The sequence below is a fragment of the Halteromyces radiatus genome, assembly GCF_025201355.1.
Source record: "Halteromyces radiatus strain CBS 162.75 chromosome Unknown BX664scaffold_13, whole genome shotgun sequence".
NCBI classification, from domain to species: domain Eukaryota; kingdom Fungi; phylum Mucoromycota; class Mucoromycetes; order Mucorales; family Cunninghamellaceae; genus Halteromyces; species Halteromyces radiatus.
This window is the reverse complement of record NW_026251699.1, coordinates 49,427-68,105: the sequence shown is the minus strand read 5'-3', so window position 1 is coordinate 68,105 and position 18,679 is coordinate 49,427. Positions and strand designations below refer to the sequence as shown.

Here is an 18,679-nt window from a genome sequence, read left to right as displayed (position 1 = left end):
TGATTTCAACTTACAACTCTATGCCAATAGATACCGACTTCCACATATGCAACCTTGGCGACAATGGCTTTATGATCATTTCGCAGATCTGTTCCGTCTACAGAATGGCAATGCTAGAGAAACCTATCAACCTTTACCCACATACAAGGGACGTCAATATCGTACCACTATCGACTACCTATTCGCATCTCATAGAATAAAGTCCAATGTTAGTAACGTGAGACAACAATATTTACCATACCAATGGACCGATCATGCGCTACTATCTTTCAATCTACATAGTAGCATCAACAACATTGGACCTGGGACATGGCGTTTCAATTCACAATTACTGCAAGACCAAGACTTTACGGATATCCTAGGAAAGGCATTGACAGCCTTTTTCGATAGTTCAACAATGTACTCCTCCAACCAAGCAAAATGGGACGGTCTAAAGGTTAAAATCAAAAGCATAGCCATTCACTATAGTACATGCAAGAATAGAGAACGTCGTTCAGTTTTACAAGATCTTCAAAACACGAGGTTAATGTTATTGGCCTCAATCGATAATACAGTTGAAACACATGACCAACTAAAGATTATTGAAGAGAAGATTGATCGAGAAGCACAGCTGATGACTGAAAGATTGATCGTTCGGTCCAACACCAAATGGGAAGAACAAGGGGAAAGAAGCAACAAATACTTCTACAAAGTTTTGAAACAAAGGACAGAGCAAGTCACCTTAACACAAATCAGAGATCCCGACACCCACATGACGTATAATACGCCATCGACTATGCTTCAAGCTGCCAGTAGATTTTACAAAAGTCTGTATTCGCCTGACCCCGTCGACCATGGAGCTACTGAACAATTGCTAAGACATGTATCCAAAAGCCAACTAACCAAGGAAGAACAAAAGGCACTCCTCGCTCCACTCACGAATACGACTTTGGAATTGCTAGTAGAACACACTCCAAACAGAAAGAGTCCAGGTTTGGATGGTTTATGTTTTGAATTATATCGTCACCTGATCAAGACACACCGGCCTACCAAACGTTTACTTCTAGACATACTGAATGAAGCATTGCAAGGTACATGCCCAACCTCATGGTATGAAACGAGAATGGTGCTGTTGTACAAAAAAGGGGATCGAAATCTACTTGCAAATTGGAGACCACTCTCTATGATCAATACAGACGCCAAGTTGTTCACTAAACTACTTGCCAACCGCCTCCAACATCATATGTCTACCATCATCAATCCATTCCAAACTGGCTTCCTACACAACAGGCTGATATCTGATAATGGCTGGATCACACAGACGTTGATGACACATTTACAAAACGTGGATAAAAACAACCCTGCGATTGGAATTCTGTTAGATCAAGAAAAAGCGTACGATCGAGTACATCCAGAGTACCTTCAATCCACAATGCTGCATATGGGCTTTCCGCAACTATTTGTCACCATCATTTCGGACCTGTTTTTCTCAACCAAGATACACCTGTCACTTAATGGTTGGCTTGCTGCACCTATTATACAAGCTCGTGGACTACGCCAAGGAGACCCTTTGTCACCTCTGTTGTTCAACCTAGCCTTTGAACCTTTCCTACGGAGTGTTATTGAAAACACCACCCTACAAGGTATGCCCATACCAAGGTCCTTGCCATGGAAACAGCCACAGAGAAATCAACGTACCTTGGCATGTCAAGTCAAACTTCTGGCATACGCGGACGACCTAATCCTTTTCCTCCAATCAGAAACCGAATGGCAAACACTGAAAGGTCTACTCCACACCTATAGTCAAGCATCAAATGCGAAGATTAATTTGGGGAAAACCATCATGATGTCTATTACGGGTAAACAACATACCTTTTGGCAGGAAATAGCTGCAGAAGAAAACATCCAGTGGCATGATAAACATTCAGCACAAGCAGTCACCTATTTGGGATATCCTTTATATACGGAACAAAGTCAACTTGATGAATATTTGTCAATGATCCAGAGCAAAATTATCAGACACATACACCTGTTGTCCATGAGAAACTTATCAGTGCTAGGCAGATCACTTACAGCAAATTCGCTTCTCTTGTCCAGGCTTTGGCACATCCTTCGAGTTACTATAGTCCCAGTACGATGGTTACAAGAAATCCGCTCAGCTGTACGACAATACGTCTTACCTTTCTTCCCATATCCTTCTTTGGCGTTCATTTACAAATCAAAAAAGATGGGTGGACTGGGGTTAATAGACATTATGCACCAACAATTAGCACTGTGGTGTCTATAAGATAGATCTGAATGATCTATCTTAAAATCAACATTTTGTGTAACAGCTGTCATTTATATGTTAGGGAGTTTTTTATTGCGTTAGCCTTTTCTCTCACTTTATTCTCATTCAATAAAGATATACTTTTGTCTCACTTATTTTTTATTTATTTCTTCAACTATCACATTTTTTTAAGTGAATACAACAACCAACATCAACAACATGAACAACAACAACAATATCACCAACAACAACACCACCACCAGCGACAACATGTCGGATCTCTCTGCTCCTTTCTTTGTTCGTTCGCCTTTGGAAAAAGCCAAAGATTCTTTGGCAATTTTGACTAAAAAAATTGATGAGTTGGATGATCGTCTTTTGGCAGCAGCCCAAAGCAACGAACCAACCGATGATTTGATGGAGGAACTTCATCAAAAAACGAAGTCTCTCAATGACTTCAAATACCAACTGCACCGCAGATTCCCTGATGAGCCTGCTTTTGGTATCCAGGAAATGAATAACCAAAATGTGGTTAAAATCGCTGGACCAGTGACATTTCCTAGGCTTAAAGAAATGCCCTGCTTAATGTCTCCCCGTGAACGTGTGCCTAAGGGATATGGTCATGTTTATCACGACGTGGCTGAATTCATTGAAACCTTTGAAACAAGGGTGGAATTGTATGAGTTAGACTTGGATCAAGCTACTCGCAAGTACATTCCTTCAGTCATTGGGAATGACTACAAAGTCTTTTTGGCTACTAAGTGTAGTCAAATTAATGACCCTACTACCACTTGGGCAATGGTAAAAGGATGGCTTTTGGAGTATGCTAATACTCCTAAGCAGCAAATCCGAAAGGTTCAAAATCTAGTTGATATGGAACCCAGGGATGATGAGGACTTTGATATGTTCGGTGCTCGCTTCCTTGCTGCGTGTAACGCTTACAAAGGAGAAGGATTTTCTTTGGAGGCAACCTTATTTTTAGGTACTGTTTCCAAGATGCCATCTTACTGGCGGCGCAAGATTTTGGATAAGATTGTCAATTCCGACTCCTCTGTATTACATATGGAGGCAAGCGAAATAGTGAAATTCCTTTCTGGTATGGATCTACAAGCTCGTACGAAGAAACGACATCATCATGATGATCATCATGAAAAGCGTGCTCATCCTACGCAAAGAGGTACCAAGGTTTCCTCTAAACGTACTTCTGGACCAGGGTATGAAAAAGGACCTAATGGAGGCGTCCTTTGTCGAAGAGGCTGTGGTGAAACCTACATGCCTGGACACAAATGTGCTGGACACAAAAACAAAGTTTTTGTGAACCCCACAAAGAAAACGGCACGCTCTGCCACTAGGAGTGTTGCTGCTCAACAAGATGTTGTTGACACTGTTGCCTCTGTCTTCAACAACAAGATGGATCTGGACGATGCTGATGATGATGTTCATCACGACATCTTAGATTGTAAGTCAATCACAAAGAAAATGAAACAAAAGAAAATAAAAGAAAATAAAACAACACAAATTGACAAAGAAATTAATGTTGCCATTTCTGTAGAGAATCAAAGAATCTTCGGTTTTCTGGATACTGGTGCCAATTTTTCTTCTGTTAATAAAGCTTTTTGTTTAAAACATAAAATACCCATCGTCCCCAATAATGATAATAGTGTTATAGTTTTAGCTAATGACGGCATCACTATACAAAGTTATGGTCACACTCCCTTATTGAATATAATTTATTCAGGTATACATCATACCTTTAGTTTTGAGGTGATGGACCTAGCTTTTGATAGAGATCTGTCTATTGGTACTGACCTCATGCATCTATTAGGCATAGGTCACACCGGTTTATGTTTCTCTTGGGATCCCCCAGTGAAAGATGATGAGGAAAGTCCCATCAAAGATGTAGTAATACCCAATGAAGATCCTTATGGCTCTGTTACCACACAACAAAATTTTATTGATGCTCTAAAACATGATCTAGACATTAATCAAAAAATACCTACTGATTCCTTTTGCACCCATCCAGACGCAATCATATATTTAGACACACCTGATAATGTCAGTTGTTATCGTGCTCCTTATAATATCGCTGCTGCTCTAGTACCAAAGGTAAAGCAAACGGTTGATAAATGGTTGCAAGATGGTATCATTTGTGAAGTGCCATCAACAGTAGATAATAGATGGAATAGTCCTTTGACTATGGCACCTAAAAAAGATATCACAGGAAAATATACAGATAAGCGACCTTGTCTTGATCCTCGTCATATCAATAAATATTTAAAGGATGATCGATTTCCCTTACCTAAGATACAAAACATCTTCACTAAACTAAAGGGTGCTAATGTTTTCTCAACATTAGATTTGACAAATGCCTTCCATCGCTTTCCAATTCATCCACCACATCAGCATAAAACAGCTTTTACCTCCGTCGATGGGAAGCAATACATGTTCCGTGGATGCCCCTTTGGTCTTAAGCCAATATCCTCTAAATTCCAACGGGTGATGACCAAATTGTTCACACCACATCCTTTTTGTAATTTTGTTGCTACTTTCGTCGATGATATCGTCATCTTTAGTCGAACCATCGATGACCACTTAACACATGTTCAGTTGGTGATCCAAGAATTAACTCGTGTCAAATTGATACTTAACCCTAAAAAATGCCACTTTGCCCAGAAGACCATCTATTTGTTAGGCTTCTGCGTATCCACTAACGGCAAAACTTACTTGGATCCACGTAAAGTAACGAACACACAGGATTGGCCCAAACCTCGCACTGGCAAGGATATACAACGTTTCCTTGGCTTGGTTAATTACTTTCGGGAGTATATTCCCAAAATATCAAACCTTACCGCACCTCTCGATCGCCTTCGAAATGTTGCGGGTAATTTAGGTACCTTATGGACACAGGAACATGATGATGCTTTTGGCAACCTGGAACAGGCGCTGCTACATGCACCAGTTCTTCACCCACCCCAAACTGATTTACCCTTCCATGTCGCTACTGATGCATCGGATGTTGGTATCGGGGCTGTCCTATATCAAATTGATAAACATGATCGTATACGTCACATTGGATTCATGGCACGTTCATTGACGAAATCTGAACGTAATTATAGGTACCACTAAGCGTGAACTATTGGCAATCGTTTTCGCGCTCAACAAGTTCCATCAACACCTATGGGGTCGTCACTTCACCCTTCATACAGATCATAAAGCGTTAGTATACATCCACACGCAAAAAGACTTGAATGCTATGTTAAACAAATGGTTGGATACCATCCTTGATTACCAATTCACTGTAGTCCACTTACCGGGTATGAACAATGTCTTACCTGATGCCTTATCTCGCCTTTTTCCAATGGACAAAGAGCTGGGGGAGGGTAATCTACCTACAGAAAAAATACAATCTACCAACTTTATCAAAGTTGGAACTGACAAAGTAGTAAGAGCAGCTAGCGTGACCTATTTAGAAAATAACATGATGGAACCTCCAACGGAGACAGAGAAAAATGAATGTTTGATAAAAGCGCATTTATTTGGTCATTTTGGTGCTGAAGCTATCGTAAAAGCGATACATAATAATGGACTACACTGGCCTAAACTAAAAGAACAAGCAATAGAACTTGTAAAGTCATGTCAGCAATGTCAAAAGTTTAACATAGTAAAAGCAGGTTATAACCCACATAAACCTGTAAGCGCTAAATTACCTGGTGACCACTGGGCAATTGACCTGGCAGGACCATTACCACAAACGTATCGTAATAACAACTACTTACTAGTAATGATTGATATCTGCAGTCGCTTCGTAATCCTTCGTCCTATACAAGATAAAACTGCTGAATCAGTAGTACAAGCAATAATTCCTGTTTTCTGTGATTTCGGAATACCTACCGTGTTGCAATCAGACAATGGAAAAGAATTTGCAAACCAAGTAATGAAGAGATTCAAACAAAAGGCTGGTTTTGACCATAGGTTAATCACGCCCTACTATCCACAAGCCAATGGTGCTGCAGAAAGAACTGTAGGTACAACAATGAATGCAATCAAAAAAGCCGTAGAAGGTGTAGTTGGAGAATGGGACCTATTCGTACCAAGTGTACAGTTGGCCCTAAACAATAAAGTATCCAAAAGACATAACTCCACACCCTTCAGTGTAATGTTTGGAAGAAGACTAAATGATTTCAAACAATATAATGAGGAAGATGGTAAAGCAGAACCACTTTCTGAAAAACAAGTAAAAGAAAGAATGAAAGAAATTCAAGAAATTATCTTTCCAGCTATTGAAGAAAAAACACTTCAAGCCACAAACAAACAAAAATCAAAATTTGATTCCAAGCACATGCAAAAAGATTTCCCTGCAGATAGTTTTGTGCGTGTCAAAATACATCCCAGTTTTAGATCTAAAATGGATCCACTTTATGAAGGACCTTATAAAGTAGTAAGAAAAACTCAGAATGGAACATATGTTCTAAAAGATAGTACTGGTGATATATTACCAAAAAGTTATACCGCCTCTCAATTGAAAGCAGTTAACCAACCAAATGATGTTGAAGAAACAACATATGAAGTAGAAGCTATAGTTGCACATAAGTTGGACCCTGAATCAGGAAAATACCTTTACAAAGTCAAATGGTTAAATTATGATGCTATTCATAACACTTGGGAACCATCAGAGAATTTTAACAGTGATGTGACCATTCAAGAATATTGGAGTAAAATAAAGCAAGAACCTGCAGTACCCCAATTCAATAAGAAATTAAAAAGGGAACACACCACAAATCATAAACCTCAAAAAAGAACCCGTAAAAGAAGGACTTAATTCAAACGTCTTCAGACTGGTAGGGGGTAATGTGGTGTCTATAAGATAGATCTGAATGATCTATCTTAAAATCAACATTTTGTGTAACAGCTGTCATTTATATGTTAGGGAGTTTTTTATTGCGTTAGCTTTTTCTCTCACTTTATTCTTATTCAATAAAGATATACTTTTGTCTCACTTATTTTTTATTTATTTCTTCAACTATCACAAGCACTACATAATGTGTACCTTCATCGCTTGCTTGCTCGTACCAATGGAAACCCTCTGACAGAAGTCATCAACGTACTGATCCGCATCCATTGTGATGAACAGACATCAATCCCTTTTCTACTTCTCCCACAACATTTCCGGATCACCTTGAAACGAATGCCACAATTGCAACATCTTGCCCATCTACTCACGGAACTACCAGGGATTTCTCCTATTGATACATGGACGCCAGGTTTTGTCAAAAATATTCCCATCCAATATGCTCTGGCACCAACAGCAGAAGCGAAAATACAATTGACATCCATACCGGCTACATATCTTATCAAAGACCTTTTTGAACTTCCTGATCAAGACACCGCATTCATTCCCAAAGCATTTTTTCAAAAACAGACTTCTATGGGTGCTCGAATAGAAGAAGATATAGCAAGAGGATACAGTAGTTGGGAACCAGATATCGACAAAATACTTAATAGGCCATCTCCCACACCATGTCCATCAAACTTACTACACGTGCAACTAGATCACTGGACTATAAGATCCAACAGGAAAATGGATCCGTGGATACAGACATACAAAGCATCACCTAAAGAAATACGGTTGATATGGAAAGATCGCCATGAGGATAAGAGACCACCTCCGAAACCTCCATTCGCATATCCAAGCTACACCACACTAACGAAGAATCAATGGTCCTTTTTCTGGTCGCTCAACATCCCTCATAAGGTACGGAACTTCTGGTGGCGAATCCTTTTGAAGAAATTACCAACACAACAACGACTTCACCAACTACGAGTCCCAAATGCGCCCTTGCCTAATTGCCGAATATGTAAAACGGAGGAAGAAGACGAGTATCATATGGTGGTCGGGTGCCCCTACAAAGTAGTTTTCTGGAAGAAATGTATTAGTTATATTGGCCAGGACGAAATGGATCCACCGTCCATTTGGAACAAAATAACTTTTCTCAGTTTACCACAGAATAAGTCGTCGCTCTGGGAACATGCCTCAGACATGGAAAACATTGGACGTATAATGAACATAATATGGCAACAACATTGGTTGGTAATCATAGAGGAAAAACAATGGAGCATCGAAGTAGCTTTCCAAGCATATCGAAAGCATCTCTGGAGACAAGGAAAAGACAAAGAGTGAGAAAAAGTTTTATTTTTTCTCTCCCCTCCCCCTAGAATTTTGTAACTAGTCACACGCAGATCTATAACTGGGTCCTAATCTCCCCAATTCATGCAAATAAAACAGTCTATAAAACAAAAAAAAAAAAATATTTTCTGTCGACGGCTAAATTGGCGGCTTCGGGAAATTTTTATCCGAAATCTTTTTAAGAGTGACCCTTCCTTTTTTTTTTCTTGCACTCTTTTTCTTCACTTTTCTTTTCTTTTTTTTTTTTTTTTGTATTGACTTTAGTGTTAGTATATCATTTTAGTAGTCTTTATTAGTCTTTAGTAGTTAAACTTTTATTTAATAAAGACTTTACTTTTATTGAAATCACTTCATTACATGTCAATGCAATTGATTCCATCTTCGAATGTACTTTTTTTTTGGGAATTCTTATTTTCACCCCCCTCAGTTTGTTATTCTCACCCCCCAAGCTAAAAAATAGCCAATAAAACACGAAATACCTTCTTTTTTTTTAAAAAAAAAATGCATATAATATGTATTTTATACTATTATTATTTTATTTCTTTAGTTTGTTTTGTTTGTCTGAAATAAACGTTGTTATATTTAATCCAGTCTTTTATTGATTCTAGTTGATGATGGATGATGGATGATGGATGACTACTTTGTCATTTACTATTCTTACTTCTCTTGAACTATTATGATAAAACAAATATTACACTTCTTACCTTTCATTTAAAATAAAAACTTGTTCGATATCTGACATAATCATAGAATTGTGGCTGTTTAAGGTCATGCACGTCAATTTGGACAGTCTTACCAGGATGCATAAAGAAGTCTTTTTTTTTTCTTTACGAAATATGTAATATATTGGTAATGGATGATGACTGAATATAAAAGTTTTGCTGAAATTTATCGACTATATGAAAAAAAAAATCAATTTTATTGGCTATTTTTTAGCTTGGGGGGTGAGAATAACAAACTGAGGGGCGTGAAAATAAGAATTCCCAAAAAAAAAAATTCTTTTTTCGCCAAAAAATTGGACTTGGAAGCCACTTGTTACACGAAAAATAACAAATTTTCGTTACTCTATAAAAATTTGTAACTACCCAACGTTTTTATTTTATTTCTTATTTTCAGAACATTCCCAATTTACAAAAACGTCCATCTTAGTTGTTTTCGTCTAGTAAACAAACTAGCAGGAATTTCTCATGATGCAAGATCTCCTAATACAAGACAATGAAAAACATTAGCTCATTCCAAACACACCACGCCAAGAAACAAAGTTATATCTCTTAGTATTGGATCTCATCTTTGGTAACATACACTGGCAACCAGGGATTCAACACCGGACAAGAGCTTGATCTATCAAACATACTTGTGGCAGCAAGCATAAGGTGAAAGGTAAACTATTGTACATGTCTAAACTAATGTATCTAAAGAGTTTATTTTTGTCATTTTCTAATTTTTTTTTATTCTATTACAAATTTTAGGATCTTTAATGATCTCGGCCTATGTACTGGATGGCAGCTCTAGGGCATTCAGCTCTGTGCGGATGTCCTTAGCTGAGATCCGCCCGGTGTTGTCTGTTGACGACAACGAGCGGATCGTCAGGAGTCCTGCTCGTCGCCTGGCCGTTGAAGGATTTCAACGAAATCCAAGGAAGGTGGAATTTCTTGTCAAGAAGTATATTTTCGAGAACTGGGAGGATAAGGAGAAGGTGTCTGCCAGTGGGGTATCGAAAGAACGCTTTGGAACTGAGCTTGGGGAGCTCTACCTGCGCCTTGGTAAGTATAAACTACGTTACATTCGGTAGTAGAAATATATATAAGAGTAGAACAGTATCTAACTTTCTTTTTTTTTTTTTTTTTTTGTATGAAAACGTTGATCACGATTCACCAAGATGTGATACTTCAACTCCCGCAGAATAATAAATAAAAATAGATTTTTGCCCTAAAAAAATTTCTTTTCTTTATAATGATTTTAATCTTAGTACATCAATTAGTGCTCTATAGTAGTCATACTTTTCTTTAATAAAGCTTTTATTTTTATTCCTACTGCTATGTTACACGTCAACGTAATTGATTCCATCTTACGATGTATTTTTATTCTTTATTTGTGAATTTATGGATTTGGTTACGGAATATGCTGATACGACATTTGCCCTTTGTTCAATCGATCCTTCGTCACTATATTTCTTTGTTCTCCAATGCGATCGATCCGTGCCAGCCTTTCCTTTTTACTCAATTCCGTCAAGGACCTCACAACGATAGTATGAAAACAGCTTCCCTCTGGTTTAAAGCCTTCGATAAAATACCTATATCATATTCCCACCTTGATTTAAGTATTGTTACTGTTCTTTCTTTTCCTTTACGACATCTCTTTTGGTACCACCACAACAATATTGGATTCATAGATTTCAATTTAAAACAATTTTGGGCTCCTCGTTTTTTGGGAAAAATGACACCTGTATTTGACATTATTCTAGAAGATACCAACCTTGAACTAAAAGAGTAAGTGGCAAAAAAGAAAAATGAAATGAAATGATGATGACCGGATTTTTTATTTTACTTTTATTTTTGACAGTGGCGAAAGGATGAGTCAAACATCAAAGGAAATTTGCAAGACTAATAAAGTCGGCGAACATATCATTGAAACAGCAATCGAAGAATTTACGGATGAATAAAGGACTTCTTATGAAATGGCTGACTTTCCCTATTCCTGTTGATATGATATCAAGGCTTTCAACGTTGCCCATGGATTGAATCGGTAAGTGCATATTTGACTCAATCAATCAATCGAAAAAAAAGCACTAATATGTTTTATTATTTATTGATTTGTAGAGTTAGCAAGGTACATGTTCTCTGTTTCCAAATATAAAGATATCTTCATTGCCCAACATTTTGGAACCTTGCAATACCTTGAATATATTGCCAACTTTGCTGAATTCCTCCCAACCCTTGATGCTCTATACATTTGGAAACATCACCACCTCGCCATGAAGGATATTTTACTACCAGCAATCAACAATATTGAGTTCTATGAGAACAATGCCACTGCTTGGATGACCAAATCTATTTTTTACAAGTTCTTGCGTGCTATCAACAATCGGGTTGGAAACCTAAGCAAGAAACAGAAGTGTGCTTTGCTTTTGGACAACGCTAGGTGTCACAATCTTCAAAATGAAGACAAGGATTACTTTTCCAAAAACTTCCCTTCTTTGGACATCCTCTTTTTGCCTGAAAACACCACCTCTGTCTTGCAACCCCTGGACCAAGTGTCGTATCTAGACTGATATTATTGTGTAACTTTAAGATCTCAGCTTCTTGTCATTTAAGATTGGATTAGAATAGTTTTTTCTCTTTTTTCTCTCTCATTCAATTCTTATTGAAATAAACTATATCAACAGTCTCATCGTATTTTCGATTTGTCTTTTATTATTATTTTTATATTTTTTAATCCAATCAACTATCTTAATATTCACTAGGGTCAGAAGAGAGGGCAAGTCTTCGAGGGATTGGGGAAAACGAATGTGGGCAATTTCTAAAAATGTATAGATACCTTTGGTGGTCAATCGAGTCAAATAAAAGGTGATGTTGAATCCTACATGTTGAAAAACTGGGTTATATCATCCTTCCATCCACGTCATTGATTCTGGCTTACCATGAATTTTAAAAGCCAAAGCAGCATCCAGTTTGTTAACATCGACAGTGTTCTTATTCGTGATAGTTGAAGAAATAAATAAAAAATAAGTGAGACAAAATATAGATCTTTATTGAATAAGAATAAAATGAGAGAAAAAGCTAACGCAATAAAAAACTCCCTAACATATAAATGACAGCTGTTACACAAAATGTTGATTTTAAGATAGATCATTCAGATCTATCTTATAGACACCACATTATTGAAGACAACGAGACGAAGAGTATCCATGCATAGTGCGTGTTTGTTTCCATTCCCTTGATATATTTTTGCTTCCCCATAGCCAACGCTGCCTAGAAAGTCAAGTTGTGGTTTTTCGCTGATAATGGCGTCCGGTCGAGATTTTCCCTTTTCATTTGGGATGGTGTTCGTCCAGCGCAAATGCGTCAGTCGTTCAGGATCACTAACCAAACAAGAGAGGATGGGATCGAAGTATGTGCTCCATAATTCACTTTCACTAATTGACTTGTAGTCATTCAATGGAGCGTCTGGTAGTTTTTGTATCCTATTTAAAGAAAAAAGTCAGTCTAGATGCGACAAAGATAATCACCAATAATCACCAATAATCACCAATAATCACCAATAATCACCAATAATCACCAATAATCACCAATAATCACCAATAACAATAATGATACTGTAATTTTCTGTCAGCGAATAATATGTAATCATGTCGACGAGTAGCACGACGATCATACCTTCGAATGATGGATTTTGTCATGTCAGCGTAGGATACGTTTGTTGTTGGCTGTAATCGAGCACCACCAAAAATTGACGGAAATGCTAGGTATTCACTATCAACATCCGTTGCTATTGATAGTGGAGTATGTCCTTCGACTGGCGCAAATCGAATACCTTCATCACCAGTAATCAGAGTTTCCGAACCATCAGGATTGATAGGTTGATCGTCTTCAGCAGGGGAGTCACCAGAAACCGTCAGATCGCCAGAGTCATCATTGTCATCGACATCAGAGTCACCAAAAGATCATCCAATTCAATACCATAATCACGCCCCGTCACCGATTGAACGCCATGATCTCGATATAGATCTGTTTCAGAGAGTATACGTGCCGCCTCATGCACAACAGCAGGACGAATATTTCCTTCCACATATGACCTTGCAAAAGACATTTTTCTTGCCAAACGGACATGGTAGATGCTGGTATCTTGTAACGGTCGAGGGATTGCAGTCACAATGCGATTCACAGAAGCAGGAACATTGATGATTCCGCCTTTTGCATGATATTGTCCAGTCGATCCAAAAACTGACCATATGGTTTGGAATACATGTCTAGCAGCAACAAGTCATTCTTCCAGTAGAGTGAGATTGTTGAGTGATTCCAGAATTGGCGCAAATTGAGGTCCATTTGTGGTATCAGCGTATTTCGTACACATATCCATAAAATAAAAAATAAAGAATGTATTCACAAAACACCGTTTGCATCCTGTGTTGAAAGGATTTCGAAGACAAAATCATTTGTCTCGTTCTTGAGGTCATTGCTTTTGATCTTGATTTGCCGAGATTACTCCCGGCAGCTTCAACGAATAGAAATACATCGTAAGACGGAATCAATTACATTTACGTGTAATAAAGTGCAGCAGGAATAAAAATAAAAGCCTCATCAAATAAAATTATGGCTATTATAGATCACTAATTCAAAGAAAGAAAAGAAAATTTCTTTTGTAAAGACTATTTATTTATTTTGCTGAGGGAAAGAAAAGAAAATAAAAAAAGTATCTAATAACAAAAAAACAAAAAAAAAATACGGACTTTGAAAATCATCACGCTCCATAATCACTACATATCAATGTATAAACACTCCAGGGTAGCCATATGATAAATCATTACACATATGATGATAGCATCACATCAATGAAAAATAAAATACTAATAAGATTATATGCTCTGTATAACAGTATTACGAACCAAATCAAGGATAAACGAAAACAAAAATAAAATTTGATCACCAATCTTAAATATAGTATGATGATACTAGTATTACGTATCACTCACCACGTACTTATATATACAGTAAGACGAACAAACCTTTTTGTGTAGATACTTTGTCTTTTTTTTCAACTATTTTTCTAAATAAAAAGAAATCTCACAGACTCGCTCTCGTCTCCTTTTTTTATATATATTATTATTCAACTTACACTAATTCCACATTTAGTCTTTTTACAGTTGTTAAGCACCGTACCGGTTTAATTTTCTGCCGTTGATCGCCACTCATCAAGACGTGACACCAACTCCCGCAAAATAAACAAGTCCCGTACTTCACTTGTTTTTTTTTCGTCTTCCTTCCTTCCTTTTTTTTTTTTCTGTCTCCCTTTATTTCTTTTTTCTCTTCGCTTTTTTTTTTTTTTTTTTTTTTACCTTTATCAATCAACATGAACCCCACATCAATAACAATAATAACGAAAATAACCACAATACCAACAATACACAAACGAATGCAGCTCTTGTTCTAGATTCTATGCGCAAAAGAATGGAAAGTTACTTTGAGATGCTGTTGTCGGTTCTCATGGCTAGTTGTCTCCATAGTAACGGCATCTTGTCAAACGATTTCGAATTAGAGGTTGTCTTGAGAACGTCTCCGTTCTTTTTTTCAGCTCTCAGAGATTGTTTGAAAACAATGGCGCAAGTAACGGTGTAATTCCAAGTTGGGCTATTGGCATGATGTCCATCCTTTTTTACGCGATGATACTAGTGACTTGAGTTATTCTAGGAACTATCGTCTCCGAAAATCGTCTTTTGCTTGGCTGGTCAACTCTTTACGCGATCATCCTATCTATACCACTGAAAATTCGACCGATCCTGACGTTCAGATTGCTTGTGTTCTTTGGCGGTTTGCAAGCACCCACTATGGCTATCGAATGTTCAGAAATCAGATGGGATATTCTCAAGGATTGTATAATAATTTTACTGTGCGGTTCCTGACAGCGATGATGGATGTTCATTCTGATAAGATCAAGTGGCCACAAGGTGAATCTGAAGTGAATGCAGTAGTAAGGGGTTTCCTTGGTGTCGACAATCCACGCATCAGTGCTGGACAACGTCTTCCTGGTGTCATTGGTTCAATGGATGGCAAGTTAGTCAACATTAACAAACCTGCTCGTAGTGGTGAAAGTTATCGTGACAGAAAAAACAATTTCTCGATGAGCTTGATGGCAGTATGTGATCACGAACAACGCTTTACGTACGTAAATATTGGGCAATCAGGTATTTGTATTTTTTTTTTTTTTACTGTGTATATTTATTTAGTTACTTATTTTTATAGGATGATGCAAGTAAAAGAGAAATGGGTTGGTCTTTATGCTGGTCATGTGCCTCATCTGGGTAGCAGAACGACAAATCGGATCGAAGGTGCACATGCAAAATTGAAGCAACTTGTGACACACACGAATGCCAGCATGGAAATAGTGTTTGAAAGTATTGACAGATGGTATTTGGGAATGGTAAGTCTTAATGGGCGTCTAATGTAAATGGTGAAACTGACTTATCTCATTTAAGAACCAAGCTTCAAGGTATTACGACCAATACGATCTTCAGCTGAATATTGGAAAAAACAGACGGCACAGGCCACGGCGAAAATGCGACAATGTGGCATGTCTACTACAGTAATAGTTAGTAATCAAATATTTTTTTTATCCCAAATTATTTTATTTTGCTTCTTTTCTTCATGATCTTATTCAATATTTTATCCTCGATTATTTTTGTCTATATATATCTTTTGTCACCTCTCTTCTTCGAATATTAAATTCAATTATCCTTTTTCTTTACCATTATCACCTTATTCCATAATCAAAGCTTTATTCTTATAACTATCAACAACATATTATATTTTTTCTTATTTCCGCTAGATAAGTCTAGTAAGTATTTTTTTTTTTGTTATGATTTTGTTACTTTGGACCATCAACACATCTTTAGAAATAGAACCCGGCCTTTAAAAATTTTTTATGGCCAACTTATTTTTTTAAATTTATCAAACATTGAATCTTTTTTTCATTGTTTGAAAAATATCAAACAAATTTATTTTTTATTTCTATTTTTATTTATCTTTTAGTATATATATATATATAACCCCCTCTCTTTTCATCATTTCTTTTTGAATCGTCAAATTTTATAGGTTTTTTTTTTTTTAACCAAAATCATATTGGCCACTCTTAAGGAATAAATCATCCTAAGTTTTATCTTTATTTTATTATTATCAAGCAATCATCAAGCATTTTATTCAAGTTATTTAGTTGATCATCATCATCTGTGATCAAATTATCAAGAAATCTATAACCTTTTTTGGGATTACATCTATTTTTTTTATTCTTCTTTTGTTCTTTTTATATAAAAGAACTCGTGCTCACTATACGAACAATCATCATTAATATCATCATCTTGATATTATCTTTTACTTTACTTACAAATCAATCATCCACCCTCTAACAAAAAAATCCCTAACACTTATCGGACAATGGATCTCATTTTGTCAACAATGTTATCAATCCATTTTTGGACATATTAAAGGCGAAAGATGTCCATCCGTCGTTGTCCGTTGTTGCCATTTTACTAATAAACTTTTCTGGCCTCAAAAAGGCAGTATTTATTATCTCTAAAATTTATCTCACATCACTGATGATCATCTTTTGTGTATTTTACTGCATGCTCCATCTTTGTCATATCATGAAATAAAAGAGTCGTTGGATGAATATAAATCTGAGACATCTACAACACAAAGTCTATTGTTCTTCAATAATCAATCTATTTTTATTTTATTTATCTCCAGATTACATATATAAATATACCTTAGTTTTTATTTTATGAAATAATCAATTAAGTCATTCTTTTTCAATAATAAAAAATTAGAAAGAATCTCACTTATTTATTATCGTCTTTATTCATATAACAAAAATCAACTAATATCACAATCTTTGTTCTTTGATATTACCAACACGATATTTATCTTTATTTTTACACGACGTATACTCATCACCCCCTTTCCAGCTCTTTTTCCACGGAGAAAAGGGGTGAAAATGCATCCGGTAAAACATTCGTCATACCGGCGATGTGTGCAACGGTGAAGTTGTATTGGAGAATTGTATCTAACCAATTTATCATCATAGCATTGGCAATTTTTTGTGTATGGATATACATCAATGAACGGTGATCTGTGAACAAGGTAAAGTGTTTACCCCAGAAATAATGATGGAATTTGTGCAAGGCAAAAACGATCGCTAACAATTCTCTTTTTGTTGTAGAATAGTTCCGTTCAGATACACTTAATGCTCGTGCCATAAAACATATATGGTGTATTTTATCATCGATGATCTGACCTGTGGGTAGTTGCTGTTGAAAAAAAAAAAAAAAAAAAAAAAAAAAAAAAAAAAAAAAAAAAAAAAACGTTGGAGACAGTTCATTTTTCAGCTAATACCCATTGTCTTTTTTTTTTTTTAACTATTTTACCACAAGAATCGATGGACGTCAGCACAGTTGGTACTTAATCCCGCGTAATCCAATGTGACCAAGCAAATCTTTGTTTTTCCAGTAATAAATGTCAACATGTCTGTGGAAAGAAAGTGAAAGTTCATCAATATTTTGAGATGAGATATACTGATATGCTTTTACCTTGAGTATCTCCAGTAACATTAATCTGTTCCTTCACTGATTGATCAGCTTTTTTTATCCCTGTGTCGTATCAGCGTACTTCGTAACCATACGCGTAAAATAAAACTAAAGAATGCATTCACAAATAAAGAATAAAAAATACATCGTAAGATGGAATCAATTGTATTGAAGTGTAACAAAGTAGTTGGAATAAAAATAAAAGTTTATTTATATAATAATATAACTACTAAAGACTACTAATTGATATACTATCACTAAAATTGTTATAAAGAAAGGAAAGAAAAGAAAGAAAATAAAAATTACCGCATATCTAAAAAATAAAAAATAAAAATACGGACTTTGAAAGTTAGTATGCTCATGATCTTTTGATACTATCAAGAAAGATACATATCAATAAATAAACGTTCCAGGGCAACTAACATAATGAATCACTATACATATGATGATAACATCACATCAATAAGAAATAAAATACTACTAAGATTATACTCTCTGTATAACAGTATTACAAACAAAAATAAAAATAAAAAGAAAATAAAGTTTGGTCACTAATCTTAAATATGGTGTAATCATATTAGTATTACGTATCACTCACTACGTACTTATATATAAGACCAACAAAACTTTTTGTGTAGATACTTTGTCTCTTTTTTAATCATCTACTTTTTAAAATAAAAAGAAATCTCACAGACTTGTTCTCGTCTCTTTTTTTTTTTTTTTTATATCAACATTTACACTAATTTTACACTGTTACCTCGTTGATATCTTACCTGTAGGAGTTGAGGCACACCTACTACAGATGAAGAAGACGAACAAATAAAATAAAGATATATTTGTTGATTTTAAACCCCACCTATCCCGTTTCCTAAAGTTATGTGTCCATACTCCGATTCCTTTCAGGACAAAAACCGTTTATGCGAGACTTCAAAAAACATATTAATGAACCACACAA

General features: G+C 36.1%; 3 protein-coding genes across 3 annotated transcripts; 2 read left to right on the top strand and 1 right to left on the bottom strand.

Annotated features, from left to right (window-relative positions):
- Nucleotides 1-9,537: 9,537 nt before the first annotated feature.
- On the top strand, nucleotides 9,538-10,239 carry BX664DRAFT_344339 (uncharacterized protein). Its single transcript, XM_051547452.1, has 2 exons — nucleotides 9,538-9,809; nucleotides 9,899-10,239. The coding sequence occupies exon 2, from the start codon at nucleotides 9,907-9,909 to the stop codon at nucleotides 10,219-10,221; it is 315 nt and encodes a 104-aa protein (XP_051395669.1). The 5' UTR covers nucleotides 9,538-9,809; nucleotides 9,899-9,906; the 3' UTR covers nucleotides 10,222-10,239.
- Nucleotides 10,240-12,201: 1,962 nt separating this feature from the next.
- On the bottom strand, nucleotides 12,202-14,341 carry BX664DRAFT_362846 (uncharacterized protein; the record flags this gene model as incomplete). The annotated part of the gene is made up of 4 exons (XM_051548341.1): nucleotides 12,202-12,612; nucleotides 12,746-13,016; nucleotides 13,109-13,398; nucleotides 14,265-14,341. 4 exons carry the CDS (start codon nucleotides 14,339-14,341, stop codon nucleotides 12,288-12,290), a joined length of 963 nt encoding a protein of 320 aa, XP_051395668.1. The 3' UTR covers nucleotides 12,202-12,287.
- A 533-nt stretch (nucleotides 14,342-14,874) lies between these two features.
- On the top strand, nucleotides 14,875-16,226 carry BX664DRAFT_50159 (uncharacterized protein). Its single transcript, XM_051549608.1, has 3 exons — nucleotides 14,875-15,307; nucleotides 15,389-15,566; nucleotides 15,622-16,226. Exons 1-3 carry the CDS (start codon nucleotides 14,985-14,987, stop codon nucleotides 15,730-15,732), a joined length of 612 nt encoding a protein of 203 aa, XP_051395667.1. The 5' UTR covers nucleotides 14,875-14,984; the 3' UTR covers nucleotides 15,733-16,226.
- Nucleotides 16,227-18,679: the final 2,453 nt, after the last annotated feature.